The 19,740-nt window shown below is 39.5% G+C and overlaps 1 protein-coding gene across 1 annotated transcript in view; it reads right to left on the bottom strand.

Annotated features, from left to right (window-relative positions):
- The window catches only part of LOC307044596 (uncharacterized protein), a gene marked incomplete at its 5' end in the record, with an annotated part of 66,088 nt that overhangs the window by 15,364 nt on the left and 30,984 nt on the right, over nt 1-19,740 (bottom strand). The window contains 2 exons of the mRNA XM_079689907.1: nt 1,370-2,335; nt 3,977-4,067. Coding sequence (XP_079546033.1) covers nt 1,370-2,335; nt 3,977-4,067 — 1,057 coding nt within the window. The remainder of the gene's footprint in view (nt 1-1,369; nt 2,336-3,976; nt 4,068-19,740) is intronic.

Here is a 19,740-nt window from a genome sequence, read left to right as displayed (position 1 = left end):
TCTCATGCTGGTCACCAGCCTGCTCACACTCTGCTGTGGGATGGCATCCCATTCTCCAACCAGCATTTGGTCCCAGGTCAGCCAACGTGGTTGTGTTGGTCACTCTGGCTCGGACTGCAGGCCATTCCATCCTCTCCTCTCCTACTCTATTGGTGCAGCAATCAGCAAAGCGTTCTCCACGTGTTCTCCACACTGTGACCCTACGATCCATGTGCTGTAGGCAGAATCTGGACTCATCGCTGAACATAATGTTCTTCCACATGTTGAGGTTCCAGTGTTCTGAACATAATGTTCCTCCACATGTGGAGGTTCCAGTGCTCTGAACATAATGTTCCTCCCCATGTTGAGGTTCCAGTGTTCTGAACATGATGTTCCTCCACATGTTGAGGCTCCTGGCAGCAGTACGAGACCGGAGAGTGGCTGCTGTTGTCCCATTTTTCATGGGCGCACCGGACATACTCAGCTCTGCTGCTCATCCCACAAATGCTTGTTCCTCACAAATGTGGTACCATTGGAAAGGTAAGAAAACAGGCTTTCCAACGATTTGGTGCCAAAAAGCATTGTTACAACATATTTTATTTACGGCTTTGAATATAATAACATGATGTTGGAAATAGGTTCAAAATAATAAACGTCAAAGAAAGAATATAGTGTTATATTGCTGGATAAGCATGAATATGCATTCGACGTCTTTATTATTTTGGATGTGAATTTTGACATAAATGATAACTATCACAAAAAACGAATGAAACTTCCATGTTAAAATGTATCTAGCAGAGAGACTTTGCAAACATTAATCATAAATGCTTCAAATATTGTTAGGAATTAATATAACGAAAATATATATTAGGGACTTATATTATTTTTAATTTTTATATATTTCTTTAATACCTCAATTATGTCTCAAGTCAATTTGAACCAAACAGTACCAACAGGTGCAAAATGTGAATTTAATACGAGGGTTCAGGCAGTGTTGTGTAGGTGAATTGCAGTCTGACACTAAGTGTCTTAATCACAAAAATATCTATTCTTGCACCATGTTGCTCAAAAGACAGACGTTAGATAAAAAAAGAAAAACGTAAATGTATACATTTTGAATATTTGTACCACATTACCTTGCTGTCAGGCAATGGCAGGGAATGCCTTGCTAAAGCCATCAGCTGGCCATTCTATTTGATACACTTGCTGGTTCCTGTTCTACTTGGGGCTCAATTGGTTAGTTTGTTTGTGTTTTTTAAGCAATTCCGAAATGGACCTGAACTGCATTTTGTTGTGCAATCCTGTGCGGTACAATGGAAGCAACATGGCTAGATTAAAACAAAAGTCTATTCCCATGTTTTATTATTCAGTATTGAATCTGTTGTCTTACCTTTTGGATGCCACTTGGAATGTAATAATTGATCGTTATTGTTCCATATTTCTGGTAACCAGGCAAAGACGAAGAGCTTTTGGTGACATCCATGCTGCCTCCATCCGGCTGTGTCCCGGTCAAAGTGCCGTACAACGCTCCACACGTCGGGCAGACAGGCTTGTAGTCAAAAGCTCTCTTCAGACAGTCTCTGCAGAACGAGTGTTTGCAGCGCAGAGTCTTTTTCTCTGTGTTTTCTATCGCTTCCATACAGATTGGACATGCTTCTACTTCAGGGTCCTTGTTGAGTGTAGATGAAGGACCTGAGGTTCGGCTGCTTGGAGTGTCTGCAAGACCTTTGTTTCCTGGACTCTTGCTCGGGGTTGGTGTTTTTTGTGAGAGGAACTCTTTCAACTGAGCAATGTGCAGAAAAGGCCCGGTCACTGTTACTTCAGATCTGCTGGGGCTTGTTGTTGTGGGTTCAAAAAGCAGACGTGGAAATGTCCTCTGCAGGTCTCTGAGGTGGTGCGGACTCACAGAGACAGATGTGACCTGCAGGTCGGAGGCCGTCCTCTGGTAGAACGTGATGAACCTCTGCCGGACAAAGTCTGCATGAACAGATTCTGAGGATCCCTGGTGTGATCTGAAGGTCACCTGTTCTGTGCTGCTGGCTTTATCGTGCAATGGTTCAATGTGAAAATTATTCCCTTCAATTTTCTTAAGCTCTTTATCACATTTTTCCTTAATGTAGGCCATGACTACCCCGGATACATTCACAGGTTTGATTTGCCCCCTTGTGGCGGGAGAGGTTGGGTGCATCACTTCTGACAGTTTTTCCATAAGTTGGTCTACCTCCTCGAAGGTTCCTCTCACGATGTAGACGTGAGCTTTCTTCTCATTCTTGTAATGTCGAAGAATCTTCTTTATTCTTTCGGGATCTTTGCAATAAGTTACATCAATCTGGACAGTGAGGTCTGTGATGATCTGCTACAAAATACGACAGCTGAAGTTAGGCATGATAGCAATGTTTGAAAAAAACGTGTATTTATTTTTTTGCTGTGTTTTATTCCAGGGAAGATATTTATTATTAAAGACATTTGCACTGACTTTCAGCCCTTCATCATATTAACTTAGAATGTGCAAAAATTGTGGAAAAAGTTCATACAACTGAGTAGCCTCTGATAGCAGATCTAGCTGTTATTCATTTATTAATGACAGCCCATTTTATTCAGACAGCCATTCTCAAAGATTCTTTACATAACATCATTTGGGAGGTGGAAGAAGATCTTGTAAAAGTAGAAATTCCAAATTGTAGGAATACTCTGTTACTCAAGTGAAAGTAGAAAAGTATTAGCATCTTAGCAATAGGCTATACTCAAAGTACCAAAAGTAAAATTACCCATTACGCAAATTCTGGTGGAGTAGTCCTACTACAAAGTAAACTTGAAATACTCAAGAAGAGTACAAGTACCTCAAAATACAGCAATTTGAGTAAATACTTAGTTACTTTACACCACTGCTTAACTTGACTACATGATTGCCAACATAAACAGGGAAGGTTTGGATAATAACTGCCGCTATTATTTGAATTGAAGAGCTTTTATACTGAAGGTGTGAAACCGGAAACCCCTTTCATAGTTTCCTGGCTAACTTGGAGCCCTATCTTAAAGGTAGGGAAGGTAAGAATGGAGAAACCAGCTCGAGTGCGCTGGAATTTGAAAGTACGCAGCCGAAAAAAATCTGCCCCTTACTTCAGACTTCTTTACAGAGCCCCTCCTCCAACACACACGAACGCGCACATGACCAATGAGGGCACGAGATAAGTTTGTGCACAGATGGAAGGCTACTATGTGCAATAACAATAAAGTTGAATCTAATCTTGAGCAGGAACAAATGTATTTACATTACATATCTGACATTAACGATTAAACACATTTGTGCATTCTTTATAAATGCAAACCGAGTCAAGCCGACTCCGGAGGTGCCGGTATGCACCTTAAAGTTGTTTGCAATCCGCCAAAAAACCGAGAGAAGAAGAAGAAGAAGAAGAAGAAGAAGAAGAAGAAGAAGAAGAAGAAGAAGAAGACGACGACTCCGAGCTGTCCGACTTCAAGCAAGCTTTTTGAGACCTTCTCGTCTACTTTCGAGGCGAGCCGCAGCTCGTCTCAAACAAGCCTAAAATGTCTTACAAAAACGACGCCAGATGTCACTGTAGTGTATATTTCTGTATATGTTTTTGAAAATCTAGTACATACATCATTTTCCTACAAATTTATTCACTGATGTGTCTAACCTGCAAGATGCTATTTAAGAGCATTCCATGGAATATAACAACAAATGTTTATGGATTGAATTACCTACACCACCTTTAAGTAGGAAATTAAATCTTTAAAACTAAAGGAGATTGCTTTTGCGACAGAAGCATAGTCTTAAACTAAAGAAAATGAAGAGAGGCATTCGCCGCCATTTTCTTGGTATTTGTACAAAAAAACAACGACAAACACCGTGACTATCACTATGACTACCAGACGGTTGAAAACAAACCTTTCACCAACTATAAACGATCTCTGCTTTCAAATTTCCGCCCCCTATAACTGCTCAGCTGTGTGTAAATATATGTTTCCTTACCTTCATACCGAGCAGCACCGTGTCTCTGACCACAGACTGTCTGTTCTGAACACAGCACAGCAGCCCTGTGGCGCCCTCTGTCCTGCTTTCACTTTCGATCAGAGCGGGGAGAAATACTCACCTCTTGCAGTAAAAGTGGAAGTACCAGACTTTGTTTCAAGTAAAAGTCCTGCATTCATCATTATGAAGATTGGCCAATTTCAGAATAATATGATTTGATTATATTTATTGATGCATTAAAGTGTTCTCAAAGCTGGTAAAGGTGCAGCTAGTTTGAATGACTTTGTATACTGCAGGGTAGCTTGTGAATTTACTCCAGGTGGAACTAAAGTCTGATTTAAGAGTTGATTATATTTCCTATCATTCATCCAAATCTGCAAAGTAACTAAAGGTATAAATAGGCTACATACAGTAGAGTAAAAGTACACCTTTAGGCTACCTCTGAATTGTAGTGGAGTGCAAAGTAGCCTAAGTAAAGTACAAGTCTCTCAAAAATAGTACTTGAGTAAATGTACTTAGTTACTTGTCACCACTGATTATATTCCATTCCTGCCAATTAATCCCCCCTTAGTTTAATTTTTTATTTAATTTTTATTTTATACCTCGGGACTATGGGAAACAGTATTTCGATCTTTCTGTGTGTACAAACATATTTTGAGATTGACAATAAAGTTGGCTTTGAAGTTAGTCCTTCTTGCTGGTCCTATAACTCTAAAGTTTATGTTTCCGAGCAGCACTTGAAGGCAGCACCCTGGCTCATATTGCAGTGCTATTGTTTGTCCAGCAGGCATCAGTGCAGCTCTATGCACAGTGACGCTACCGGCACCACGTGACCGTCCCGGCTCACAGCAGCGCGCCTCTGTCCGTCACACAGCCTCTCTCCAGTCATTCTGATCCCGGCTGACAGGGTGAGCAGGAACCGCCGGAGGCTCTTCATCAGCGGACAGACTGCAGACTGTCTCCCGCTCTCACACAGTATTCTCATTGATGGATCCAGGCTCAGAGTTACAGAAATGTTGTCATTTCTCTCTCTCTTGCAAAACTGCTGTTGTGTTTGATGTGGAAGAGCCAGCCCCGTTTGTTGGCTAGGGCTATTTGTAGTAGGCTACTATTTCTTTTTTTGTTTTACAGTCAATTATTATGTTTAAAGGTAGGGTAGCTAAGAATGGAGAAACCGTAAGCTAGAATTTGAAAGTACACAACCGAAAGAAATCTGCCTCTTCCTTCAGACTTCATTACAGAGCCCCTCCTCCAACACACACGAACGCGCACATGACCAATGAGGGCACAAGATAAGTTTGTGCACGAGATGGAAGGCTGACAGGCAGGTAGGCCATCCAGTTATCTGCCGCGGACCGGGGCACATTATTGGTCTTGCTTTTTACAGCGCCACGGCTTACACAGATGACATATTTGTATATATTTATTGTCAAAGCATTTAATTTATTCATTGCTATCGGGATGTTAAGAGCATTCCATGGAATATAACAAAAAGTGTTTCTGAAGTGAATTACCTAACTTTAAGGGGATGACATTTGTTGGTTTAATTGTGGCATTTTAGCAACGTGTCTAAAAATTGTAATGACTAAAATAAAAGGTTTTGCAATCTGTAAAAATCCAGAATCAAGCATACCATTAAAATAAATGATTGTATACTATTTTTCAGCTTTTTTTCTTTTTCGCAATGTTGACGCTATAATTGAGTGTATAGGCCTATATTTGAACACAGCCTTCAGATATTGTGAGAGACGAAAGTAGGCTATGACCCGAATACATGGCCCCGTGTATCAACCTGTTTCCGGCCGCAGGCTTTAGATAAGTGAGCTGGAACAGCAGTGAAAGTGTCACGCGGGTCGGATGGACGAGGTTTAGACATCTGTCAAATTCAGCCAATAGAATATACATTAGTAATATTGAAAAAGGCGCTGGGCGGCGGGCAGCGGAGATTAAGTCCACTTTCTAATCTGATCACAAGTCAGATGGAAGCTCAGCGGCTGCAAAGCGCCATGGATAGCATCAAACAGATCAGAGGAGCGGCGTTCAGGCCCGGTTCCAGAACAAAATGACTCAGGGTGCATCTGAGATTAGAGAGGGTGCAGTGGTAAAGTGCTATTTTTATAAGTGGGGAGTGGACCTAACACCCTCTAGGGGGGTCCTCACCTCCTCTAGGAGGGTCCTCACCTCCTCTAGGGAGGTCCGGGGGCATTATCCCCCGGGAAGATTTTTGTTTTTTAAATATTGAAGTTAAAAGCATCAATCTGGTGCACTTTGAGAGCAAAATGAAGAGATCAGTGGATACTTCTCTCAACACCCATATGAAACAGAACTGTAAACAGATTTACTTTTTCTTTATGGATATTTTACAAATCACTCCCCTTTTAAGACCGAAATGTCTACATGCTTAGCAGAAGATGGCATCTTTTTTACAGGAATATTCCAGCCAATCTCTGTTTTGAAACCATGAGCTGCAAAATGAGCGCCTTACTTGAAGGCGCTCATTTGCTTGAATTGGAATAAAAAAGGTGCCAGTACTCTAAATCAGCAACTGTTTCAAGTCAATTAATTTATACAGCCCAAAAAGAAGTATTTGGCTCAAAGTCATATAGTATATTCTATCATGCTGGTGGGTTTGTCTCTTTACTGTATATTTTAGAAAGGCTCACTGTACGTAAACAAAATGACTCAGGGTGCATCTGAGATTAGAGGGGGTGCAGTTGTAAAGTGCTATTTTTATAAATGGGGAGTAGACCTGACACCCTAGGGGGGTCCGGGGGCATGCTCCCCCGGGAAGATTTTTTAAAAATATTGAAGTTATATGCATCAATCTGGTGCACTTTGGGAGCAAAAGGAAGATATATATGGATACATCTCAACATCCATAATGAAACAACTGTAAACAGATTTACTTTTTCTTTATGGATATAAAATAAAGTAAAGCCTGACTCCTACTGGCGGCTGGTTAAATTACTCCTCGTCCCTGAGTACACTCACCATCTTTCAGCAGGAAAGGAGAGAGGGAATCCTTGTCCGCCGACAACCGCTGTCTTTTCGCACTATTATTAAGCCACGCTAACATTTTCGAAATGCTAACCTTATGTGATGTCTTTTCTGCTCTAGTCTATCGCTGCGGTGCGTCATAGATGCGTCATGAAATGCGTCATGAAATGCGTCATGAAATGTGTCATGAAATGCGCATATTTGTTGTCATGACGTGCCGCCGGCGGCTGAGTACCGGCATTTTACTGAGCACCGGCACCTTGCCGGTACTCAGTAAGAAGTGCAGGTACCACATGGGTAAAAATCAGAATTGCCGGTACTGCGTACCGGTGAGTACCGGCCCAATTCAAGCACTGCTTACCCCACTGTACAGGCGAGTCGGGTACTTTTTTAAATATACCTGGGCAGGCTCTGTTTTGCCGAGGTCCTCTGGCACTTGCGGGCCGCCGAGGGATGGTGGTGTTTGGGACAACGAAGATGGCTGCGGCTGCTCCGCCTTCGTAGGCGAGGCGGGCAAAGCCGGCGAGTCGGACGGGAGGGTGTTTGTGTCCACGACAGTGGCCGCGGGTAACGTAATGTCCCCATGATCTGAACAGTTATTACCTGCAGTAGATGCAGTGTTACTGCTGGCGCTAAGGGCTGGTTGTTATAACCATTTTCTGATGTCCATCACTGACTGCTGTGTAAGCACCTTGCAGATGATGAACGCGCAGCGGCACAGGTCACGTGCACCTGACATAATAACGTTACTTACCGTTTAAATTGACCAAATAAATGCAGCGGACAATGTTATTTAACCACAATTACAATTTATTTTATTTCAACTATATTCTTCTTCTTCTTCTTCTTCTTCTTCTTCTTCTTCTTGTTATTATTATTATTATTATTATTACTATTATTATTGTTATTATATATGATGTCATATTTTTCACTTTTAATATATATATTTCTTTTCACTTTAAAACATTTTTTTTTTCACTTTTAATTTTTCAGAGAACAAGGACAGCTTTTTTATTTTATTTTGTGCAATTTGAAATATCAAAAGTACTGATTGTGTGCAGTGATCGGCTCTGTTAGCTGCGCATTGAACGCCACACATCTCCCGCTCTGTGTTGTGTTCAGGTCAGTTGAAGATTACAACTCAGAGTATTCTGTCAGCTTCGTGTATAATAATGTTTAAAATCACAATTGTATACAAAACACAAGATCAATACACCAACAATTGCTTAAATTCAATAAAATGGCAAACTTTAAGAACAACATATATTGTACGATAGTACTTAACATTTTAACAAAAATAAAACCAGGCATCAAACAGTGTTCGAATGATTTAAAAAGTTTTTTAAAGCAATGCAGCATTTGTAAATGTCGCTTATAGCTAAAGTTAAAGGTCCCATGTCATGCTTTTCTGGTCATTACCCGTCCCCTTGTGTGTTATGTAGCTTTTTATGTAAACGTTCTGCAGAGTCACAAACCCTCAAAATACACCCTGCGTTGTTGGTCGAACACACTTATTGTAAGTCGCTTTGGATAAAAGCGTCAGCTAAATGCAATGTAATGTAATGTAGCGAGTAAAACTCTAACACAGACAAGACCTGTCTATGCTGCCCCAGAACGCCTCGTTGGACATTTCTCTTTTTCCATTGTTTTCTTCTTGGTCTCAGTGACGTAACGACGACCAAATGGACCAATCCGTGGAGATCCTCACACACACACACTCAGCCTTATCTTTTCTCAGCCGCGCTACTCCGTGGAGTTTCGCCGGCAGACACACTCACTCAGCCTTATCTTTTCTCAGGCTGTGAGTATGTGGCGATCAGCCTGGCTGTGAGTGTGTGTGTGTGCTCAGGCTGAGTTCAGGCTGAGTTCCGCGGTGTCTCGCTGTCTTTCAGACCCCACGCAGCAACCAGGAAATGACACCAGTAATCCAGCTCACACTGTCCGCTCCAGCAGCGAGCCCCTCAACGTCCCGCCAACACGGCACCCAGACCCCACGCAGCATTCTTACCTGTTTGTCATTACTGGTGTTGCTAACGCCATTGTAAAACATAAACACTGATGTTCCGCTGTAACGGTGGTGGACTCATCAGAACAGAGTGGGCGAGCTGACCAATCAGAGCACAGTGGGCTCATAGGGAATACACATGCTATACAGAGATGCTGTATGAGAAACCAATGTGAGTTTGGAACATTGAACAATATAAATCTATTCTAGTAGACCTCAACAATGGAATTATGATCAGTAGAAATGACATGGGACCTTTAAGTTAAATTTAACTTGGTTTGTCAGTGTTTGATGTACTTGATTTGTTATTTGGTAATTTTCTTTAAACACAAAATTGTTGGACTCCCCAGCCAAACTTGATTTCAACTTTGACCTAAGGATTAGATTCATAGCCAGATGTCAATCATCAGACATAATGCGCCCATAATAAATGTAGGTTTAAATAGAATAAAGCCTTTTCTGTGTTGTCCCTGCTCAGCTCCAAATGACGTGAACAATTATTAATTGATTAATTTCTGTTTCCATCTCCTCAATAGACCTCAGGTTTTTAAGCCTCTTCGGCTCATGCTGAGTGGAATTTAATTTAAACCAATTTAACTCAAAACACCCCTGTATATCATCCCATCCAAAAACAACAATTATTTTCTGTTATTTCTCTGTGCCTTTATTGTTTTGTCTGCTAACTTGATGTCGTTGGGGTTTCTTTTGTATTATTATTAGACCTTCTCCATTATTGATAAGGGCTCTCTCTCTCTCTCTCTCTCTCTCTCTCTCTCTCTCTCTCTCTCTCTCTCTCTCTCTCTCTCCCTCTCTGTCTCTCTCTTTCTCACACACACAAACGCACATGTCAAAAAAATCACATACAACTAAACAAATTAATCTGATTATTTGGTAGCTTATTATAAAAATGACTCTTCAACTCTCCTTTTCCTTTTGTGCGGTTTTGTTATGAAGGAAATACTACAATATAAATAATTGTTTGCTTTTAGATGTAATAGTCACACAGTATCACTGCGCTCCACTGATGTCAAAAGTGAGGTATAAATATATATCATCCAGTTATTCTCAAAATCATTCGATTAGTCTGATGTACAAGATTACTTTACATTAATGCACACAATATCTTGTTCATTTTAATACTGCACAACCTGCACAACCCTCCAGATTTTGCACATTGTACACAAAGCATTTGTGGATCATTTGTTTTGTTTTATGTATGTTTTGTGTGTGTGAGGACCCCAGAAAGAATAGCCAATGCTCATGCTAGTGCTAATGGGGATCCTAATAAAGAATAAGAAAGCTACGTCCTATCTGCCTGGCTTTTTACTTGTCATACCAATACTGCACATATTTGTTTATTTTTCATTTAATTTGTACGGGTATATCTATATTTCATCTGTATTCCATGTAAATGTCGCTCTATTTTAATGTTATTAGTTTTCTTAAAATATTTGTTATCTTTGTTTTATTTGATGGTCCTTTCCTTACAATTGTTCTTCTTGAACTGTGTTACGTATGCACCAAAGACACAAAGACAGATTGCTTGTGTGTGTAAACCTATTTGGCAGTAAACCTGTTTCTGACTCTGAAGATGTTTGTCCTCCCATAAAGAAACATTTCTTCAATTTATAGGAAGAAGTGAGAACTGTTCAGTGGTTAGGGAGGACAAATAATTGAAAGCGAATTCTAAGCTTGATGAATCGTTATCATTAAATTATGGAAATGACAAGACAGAGCCAAAGAGAAAAACTAATTTTAATTTCATGATCAATGTTTGACCATCAATGTGATGACACATGCTGCATAATCACAGAAAGGTACACACTTTGAAACAGAATCAGTGTAAGCTGTGTGGCTTGTTTGACATGATTTGTTGTTTTTATTAAAAAAAGATGTCCACAATTCAAATGCCATTCCTGGATGTTCAGCTCATGTCTAACAACCATTCCATATGGAACATCTCAATTTTTGTTAGAGAATACTGTATAACAATATTCTTTGTTGCCGATTCCATATAGCAATTATGTAACAATTAGTTTTCTTTCTTTTTTTGGTCAGTATAATGGGGCCAGGGTGAGTAACAGCAGCAGCCATTATTGTGAAGAGTAGCTGCTCTCTCACTCAGAGCTGCTCATTAACTCATATTCATCGAGCACTAATTGATGCTGTATGGATGTTTTTATGCAGTGTGGCTAACATGAGGGCTTGTACATGCTTTTCGAACTCGCTGCTCCATTTTTGACATGATCAGGATCAACGATGGCTGTTCTTACCAGAAAGTGGCCATATACTGTCTCTTGGTGATTTTGATGCATTTTGGGTAGATTTTGAAGATTTAGGGGACCCTGGATTATTTGGATTGGAGAGATTGCTTATCTGTTTGAAAAAAAATGGTCCACTTCCGAGATAATTTTTTCAAATGTTTTGCTCTTTATATCCAATGGTTACAACATCATCATGGTAATAAAAATCAGCCCACGAGAGTAAGAAGATGGCCACTTCTTGAGTTGATCCTTCAAATGTCATAAATGGATTTAGCATCCTCAATAACCTCCGAAACCAATCCAAAATCGGCCAAGCAATTTTTTAAACTATTGTCAACATAGGCTATAATGCTGATTAATACTAATTAAAGCAACTTATGCTAATTACCCAATTTATGCAAGTTAGCATCCGGCCGTTTCTATGTGCTGGGGATCCGTGCTAAACATTTCTCACATCAAACTTTGGGGCACTCAACTTTCCAGGTTCACAGTGCTGGCAACTGAAGATATATAATCAGGGCTGCACATAACTGGTGCGCAGGTGCGCATGCAAACCTCCGCCAAAAAAGGAGCACCGGATCATTTGAAAAAAGGCGCATTTGCGTACCAACATTGAGAGAGAGAGAGAGAGAGAAGAGAGAGAAGGGAGAAGAGAAAAGAGAGGAGATAGAGAGAGAGAAAGATATTTGCGAGTTGCATATTAACTGAGGGCCGGCCCGTGGCACTGGCGTTATAGATGTTCGCCTAGGGCGCCAGATCTGGGGGGGCGCTGCGCTGGTAGCTCTGGGAGGGAAAACATTTTTTTGACCGTTGGAGCTCATCCTAATTTTCGGCCTTGATGTAACAACATTCATAATTAAGTAAATGTAACACCCTTTTCACCCCGGTTACACGTTTAATTTGCCCTGTACGATGTAAGTGATGAAAATGGGGGATGTTGGCTATCTGGCGCCCGCAGCTCACGGCCAAAATGCGAGGGAGAGAGGGAGGGTGCACCGGTACCGGCGCTGTTGTTATTAGAATCTGGTGCTGCTCTAACGGATATAAGAAGAAGATGTTTCTACAATAATGTGGAGGGAGAGTCCTCTCCAGTCAGACTGAGAGTCTGATGACTACAGCTCAGTGAGGTAAAGGACTCTGAGTGTTTAGATAGTTCACTTTAGTCTAAGTTATCTCAGTGGTTCTCAAACGGTTTGGTCGCAATTTATGTAAACCCATGTTTCAAAGGCACTCCTTTATAATTATCGGGATAAACAGGTTTGAAATCATTTCAATGTATACTACAGGACGGTAACCAAAAATATCCTTTAAAACTGGAGGGATAAACACAACACAAATAAAATAAGTTACATTCATTTGTTATTGGCTATGGTAGGTTATTGGTTATGTTGACATACTTATTTGATTACATCCACTTGTCTAAGATGACAACAGAGACTTTCGACCCAAAACCAGCTGTTGACTTGTGGATGCAAGCAGCTAATCGCAGACTCAACCAGAGAGAAAGTATTAGGCCTACATCATCAGCTACCATGTCTGACAGAGAGGAAGACAGTGATGAGAACAATCAGGAGGGTTGTGATGACAGCTTGTAGGATTACTGGTTGTGCTAATGTTGTCTTGTGTTCACCTCTGCATGTGTGTTCAGTGCCGTGTGTCAAATAAAGTTAAGACCCCCTCAAAAGTTACGGTTTATTTCATTTTAAGGATGAGCACCAAGCAACATCTCCAGGTGCTCCTTTGAGAACCAGGGCAAAAAAGTTATGTGCACCCCTGTATATAATCCTTTAATTTGTTTCAATCTCTCCACATGTAAAGTCCACACATTTAGCCATCTCCTATTTTCAATACCTTCTATGTCGAAGAGACACTAATGGATTACAGTGGAGCATTATAACATATTTTTCTAGGCCGATCCTGAGGCTCAACCTCTACCAAAAGCAATGAGATTGTTTTCATTGGATTTTGGAAAATTGCTGAAAATAAGCCCTGTGGCAAACACACACTTATGATACGTACATGTTTTCTTCAGAAGGATAAAATCAACATATTAACACCACCTTAATGATTTTTGAAGCTTAAATGCAATCACCAGAGGTGAAAACAACTTTAAGTAAAAACTGCATGTGCTAAGCTAAAGGCGGCTAATGAGTGTGATTACGTTTAAAGAGCCTGTGACACAGTGTGACAGCCTCCCAACAACTGTTGTGCAATGAAATATTGGGCTACTAGTCATCTCGAACCGTCAGTTTAAAAAAGAAGGTGCGATACCGTTCCGATAAATATCAATAATTTCGAACATCGCGGGGAAATTCCTTCGACTCATTTTGAAGTTTTGGGTGAAGCCGGAAGTGACGTCAATGCAGGAATGCTTCACTGTGCGGCGAGAGAGCCAAACACGGACAAAGTGTGTTGTCATGCGTAGAAATGGTGAATTACTGAGTTTAGGCACGTTAATAACATTTTAATGAAGTTGACTACAGTATATTCATATTTGTCAGTGCTTTCATGTCAATTCGGCGAACATAAACATAAATGATCGTTGTGAAGATGATGATTAAATTAGGATTACAAATCGGTAGTGAGAGCTGCTGAATTTCCTCCCGTAGGATGTGATATAAAAATAAATCGATTATTTTTGTAGTTGTAAACTCAAGTGGATGAAACTACATGCTTTCATGTCAATTCGGCGAACATATGATGTTTGAGCCGGTCTGCATTTCCTGATGAAAAAACAAACCAATGCTTTTTGTAGTTGTAGTACACCAACATGGATTAAACGTGTGTTTTTTTTACCACAATGTTGGGGAAATTAATGGATAAAATGCACGGATTATTATTAATTCCCACTCCGATGGGGACACTAGGTCCACCGTTCCCCCACAGCGAGGCTCCTAAGGATTTTTAGTCCCAGTCCACCACTGGCTACATGACCGTATGATCGCCCATATTGACGCACCTAATTCCTAAACTTCTAACAGATACAACATAAACCGATCCTTCAGCCTCATATGAGCTCTCAGACACGTTCAAAATTAAACTGTCATCGCTGTCTGAGCTTGCTGCTGTGTGCGCCATCGTGCGTTTACATGCAGATGCTGGGATCCTGAACGGTGCATCTGGAGCGCTTGGCCCGCAATGACGTCACACATCATTTGGCGGGATTTGAAGAATCCCCGAGAAAATCCAGAATATGGTCAACATTGAAGGGCAGATTAATGGTTATCAAAGTACAAATATCCAAAATCAGTTCAGTAACGGTTTCAAGGGGACAATATTTACTCAAATTGATGGGTTTGGAAAATGGGGGAAACTCGTGTCACAGGCTCTTTAAGCCTTGTTGACTAGCCTCTTCTGACCACAGTCCTTGGCTTCCAACAAAGTTGTAAAATGCTGACTCATCTTCCGGGTTTTTGGATCAATTCCTGCTCCATTCCACATCTTATGTTGTTACGTCGGCATCATTTAGAAACGTGTATTACAATTTAATCACGGTAAAATATGTTCATTTTGTTGTAGTTAGCTCCTGAGCCAGCGCGTCTTGTTTGAATGATGCGAGTAAACACAGCTGGCAGCCGCGGTGAAACTCGAGCGATTAGAGCGAAGCGAATATTCGCATCGCGTCCGGTGTGAACGCAACATTATAGTCGGACTCAGAATGTAGAAGATGTTATGCACACAGAATATTTTCACTTGTTCAGGTAAACAGTTGTGCTGTTTGGAAATAATTGACCATGGTGCAAGCGAAAGAACACAAGTGACAGTGTTCACAGATGGGAAACTAATGAAATTATAGTATATTATATATTATATATATATATATATATATATATATATATATATATATATATATATATATATATATATATATACAAAACGATATATATCATATCAACCTAGTCCCTGTTGGTCAGAGAAACTGCACAGGGCTGTAAAATCTTAAGTCACCATGAATGTGTGTTATCAGTTAAACAGTCACTCTAAGATGAATCACTTTTTTCCCCACACTTTTTCAAACAGACAGACCTTGTAACGGTAATCAATACTGTTTTGGGGTTTTGAAATTGATTTGCACTTTTATTTTAATTTCCAAGCTATAAATACAACTCTGAGTGAGAATAAAGTTATAACATTAGAAATGAGATACAGGTTAAAAAGTGTTCAAGTTGATGAAATAAGTATACCAAATTCTTCATTCATAGAACTATAACTGATGTAAGCCAAAGAAATATGCAGAGGGGGGTTAGCATGCATGGAGGCGTACAAAGTGCTGGAGTGGGTTCACATCCTGAGTCAAGCTCAGGTTTAGAACATGTCTCAGGTCACTGTACTTTTCTGTATTCAGGTTTGGGAAAATCAAAAAGAACAATCAAGCAGTACGTCTACATATAATATATACATTTTTATTTTGAAATGTATTGTATTCCTGCTTGTAACCCGGTTTTTAAATAAATGTAACAGTACAATCTTTTTTTACCTGTAAGGGAAATACAGTTACTTCCTGATTACGTAATGTCGTTACAAGAAATCCGTTTCTCCCCAAGCCTGTCTGTATTAAACCACAACGTGTCCATAAAAGTGGCTTAACACAACAAGTGTTTAGTCACCACGATTGGAATGGATACAGAGATGTCATTTATCACATTAATGGAGCATGTATCAGGGTTTTGTATTCCACCTGCTGGCTGTTTCTGGGACCCCTGATGATCAGAGCTGAGGTTAAAACATGTACAGCGTCTGTGCTTTTCCTGCTTTGGTGAGACGTGACATTAGAACAATCTCATATTTGTCTGTGAACAACTATAAAAACATTGCCAGCGAACATTTGGGTGATATGTTCAGTATAACCATTTTGTGACTCGTCAGATTCATTTGTCTCATGCCATTATGCTTCATCAAAAAGACTTGTTGCAAATGACTTTGATAGAAACTTAACTCCATGAGGCACTGAATAGATGGAGCAGGTGGGGCTTTGTGTTTCCTTTTCAACATTACATCCTGTGAAATGTATACCCGATGTATCTATGTAACTACTATGAAAAACGCCAAGACCATTTTAGCAACATTTTTAAGTGCTTCGGTTTAAGAAATAAATCGGTTTTCTAAAATGTAGTTTGGGTTCATACTCTGTTTTTTGAAAAGTAATACCCCAATAATTCTACAATAATGTTTTTTTTCCAAACTCCTGATAAATCTCAGATGTGAACTGTGAGTTTAAAACATCAGCGGTGAGCATAGAAGGACGTTTTGGTACTCAGAGGAATATTTCATTGAAGCTCTGTGGTAGTCTGAGTGAAATGTTTAAACCTAATATTCAATCACAATAATCAAATGAAAATATTGATATATAATATATGTTTTGGATCTTTAAAGGGACTTAAAGGTTTGGAATAACTGTGAAATCAGGCTTTGAAGAGGGATAGGTGGATAAAGAGAGAGGAAATGTCTTGGCTGTTGAATGACCTTTACCCAGACAGGATTATTATATTTAACTATAATACTTTTCTGTCTTACTATCCCATAGACATTGGATTTATTAACCACAACACAGCGTGACCTGTGAGGCTGCTGCTGATTCGTCATCGGCTGAGGCCTGAGGTTTATATTCAGCACAACAGCAGTGGAAGTGGGGGGGCCAAGTGGGTTGAACTCATTTGTCTGATTGGAGCTTCACTGGAAGTTGGAGCTGAGAGATCGCCTCTCGTCTGGTTAATAAGTCAACATGATGCTAATTAGCACTGGCAGGCAGAAATAAACAGCCTATGTCTGGTTGTTGTTTAGTAAGGAAGCAATGAACAGTGATTACATTACATATGGAACACCTCTCGCTTCACTGACCGTATTATCATGGAGCACATAATGCAACATGTGACAGAGTTAGAGCTATTCAAAGAGATACACACAAGATATAAATAAAGCAGTATATCTATCTATCTAAAATAATAATTTCCCAAATTGGGACCAATAAAGTAATTTATCTATCTGGCATTTCTATTGGCTAGTGCTCCGACACATTGTACTGTGAGAGGCTGAGGGGCGGGACATATCCAAGAGGTTAGATATGTCCAGCTAACCAATAACTGTAACAAAAATAAATATTTTTTTTTTAACATTAAAGCATGGAAACATTTAACAGTAGAGACACTAAATACTAACATGAACCTGAAAATTAGCAAATGAGTGCCCCTTTGAACACAGCCACAGACTTGAGCAACGTGGCTTTTTCTTTTATTTGACAGTATGTTTAGAGTATATTACACAGAAAAGTAACAGCAGGTGGAATAGTTGTGTACTGAAAGAAGAATCCATCCATCAGCTATAGCTGCTGATCCTTTGGGTCAAAAGCATCTGGACCAATAACAGCTGCATTGTGATCAAAATGATCATATAGTGGGAATGCTGTTAACAGCATTCCAACTAACTGTTCTTCTACGCACGAAAAGTTTATTATTCCGCCGACTTATTTTGCCGCGCTTCTTCTCCCGCATTGAACATCGCAGAAACTCCGTTCAAACATCAAAACGTTCAGCTCGGTCGGGAATCGATGGCTATTACTTTTCTCATTCATAAGTTTCATAATTCCAGAGATACATACCATCATTCATCACATTTTTAACATTTGAACTTTAACATTGCGCAGCTCGTTAAGGCAGAGTGCGTGGTGTCAGAGTTAGAGTGAAGGACAGTTTGAAATTTGCCTTCATATATTATTTTAAAACTGCCATAATTCCCAAATTCTACATTCCTGAGACATAATGTTTCATGACAAACGTAGGAAAACATCCCGTAGCTTGAAAAATGACAAATAATTAAGCAAAAAATAATTAAACAAAGTGCCTCTTTAGTTCAACATGTCTCCATTAAAGCCCATTGTAATTTCAGGCAGATATTTCCTCACAGCAGCAGCCACACACCTTTAGTTAAACTGCCAAAAAGGCCACATTATTAACCCAAAAGTACACAAAAATTACACTTCAGATACTCAACTTCCTTGACATGCTTCACGTTTTGAAATTTCACAGATATCTGTTACGGTTCTTCCACAAAACGTTCACATGTAAGAGTTGTATCTCTCATCCAGAACAATGGAAACCTTTGATCTCTGGACGCCTCATTAGCTCAAATACAAACACCTGTGTAATGGAACACGATGATGTCATCACTCCAACTGACATGGTTCAAGGCTCTTTCTGCATGTCAGTCTTTATGCATGACGGTGTTTTTGATAATGGATCCTGACCACTCACATTTGTACACTGGAACAAATTATATTATTAAACAAATATATAACATAAATACAAAAAATACTCAAATTTAGTCTCTTTCCCAGCGCTCTTCATCGGTAACTTTATCATTTCTGAGTGTCCTTGAACGCATCAATATTAGCAGATGCGTCACACCAAGCCCGGGAGATTTATTCTGCTCTGACTACTGCTATGTACGTTCATGTATCCATAAACACCTGAAGTTTAAAGTGTCAAATTAACTATTTTTCAAAGTATAACACACCGTTTGAGTTCGTTCATAGACTGTTTACTGGCGTGACAACTGATACTAATTTACACATTAAAGGAAACAGCTTCTTAGCAGCGTATCCAGTCTTAGCCCATTAGCATTGCGCTAACGGGCTAACAGCTAGCAGCGTTGCGTTAGCCCGTTAGCATTGCGCTAACGGGCTAACGCTGCTAGCTAACTTAATCTCTCCCTAAAATGTTGAACTTTAAAGTGTCAAATGAATAATAGTTTCTGTATATTGTTGTTTTATCACTTGTTCTTTCACAAAAATTACTTTATTTTTGTTCACCTTTTCACTTTGTGGTTTTAGAGAATATATTTGTTAGTAATTGATTCAAACAGTTTTATATAGTTTTTTTCATGTATTGTTTGACAGATTTTCACTCGTGTTTTTACTGAATATAATTTGTTAGTAATTGATTTGAAACGTTTTATATAGTTTTTTTCCCCCATGGTTTTTGAAAATAAAATTTGCCAAATGTTACTATTTCACCAGTTATTTTTGCATTTTCAACTTTTCCTACGAATAACATTCTACATTCAAAGCCTTACATCTTTAACATTATTTATACATTTGGAATTTCATGCTACTTTTTAACTTCATTTTTAACTACTTTTTAATTCATTCATATGGAAACCATTCAGTCATCCAAATATTCCTGATTATTCACTTTCTTCTTACACATTATATTTCAGCATAAAGCATTCCCACTAGCAATTTCTTCAGGAATTGCATTCTCTAGTTGCTAACGTTCTTCTTAACCCTTTCAGACTGACAGGTCACACCCACTCTCAGTAAGTCAGATTTTTTAACACGAGTCATCTTTCTGAATTATAGGAATACAATTAATAAGGTAAAAATAATCATTCACGTCATTATGTTTGATTGAGAGCCAAGTACCCAGCGAGTCTAAAGAAGAAAACCATTCCTCTGAACTGAAGACAAAACTGGCAGTTTGACATTTTCTTTGCCCCACGGTGAT

The sequence above is a fragment of the Notothenia rossii genome (assembly GCF_949606895.1).
Source record: "Notothenia rossii genome assembly, chromosome: 6".
Taxonomy (NCBI): Eukaryota; Metazoa; Chordata; class Actinopteri; order Perciformes; family Nototheniidae; genus Notothenia; species Notothenia rossii.
Note: the sequence above shows the minus strand (reverse complement) of the source record. Positions and strands in the feature narration are given on the sequence as shown.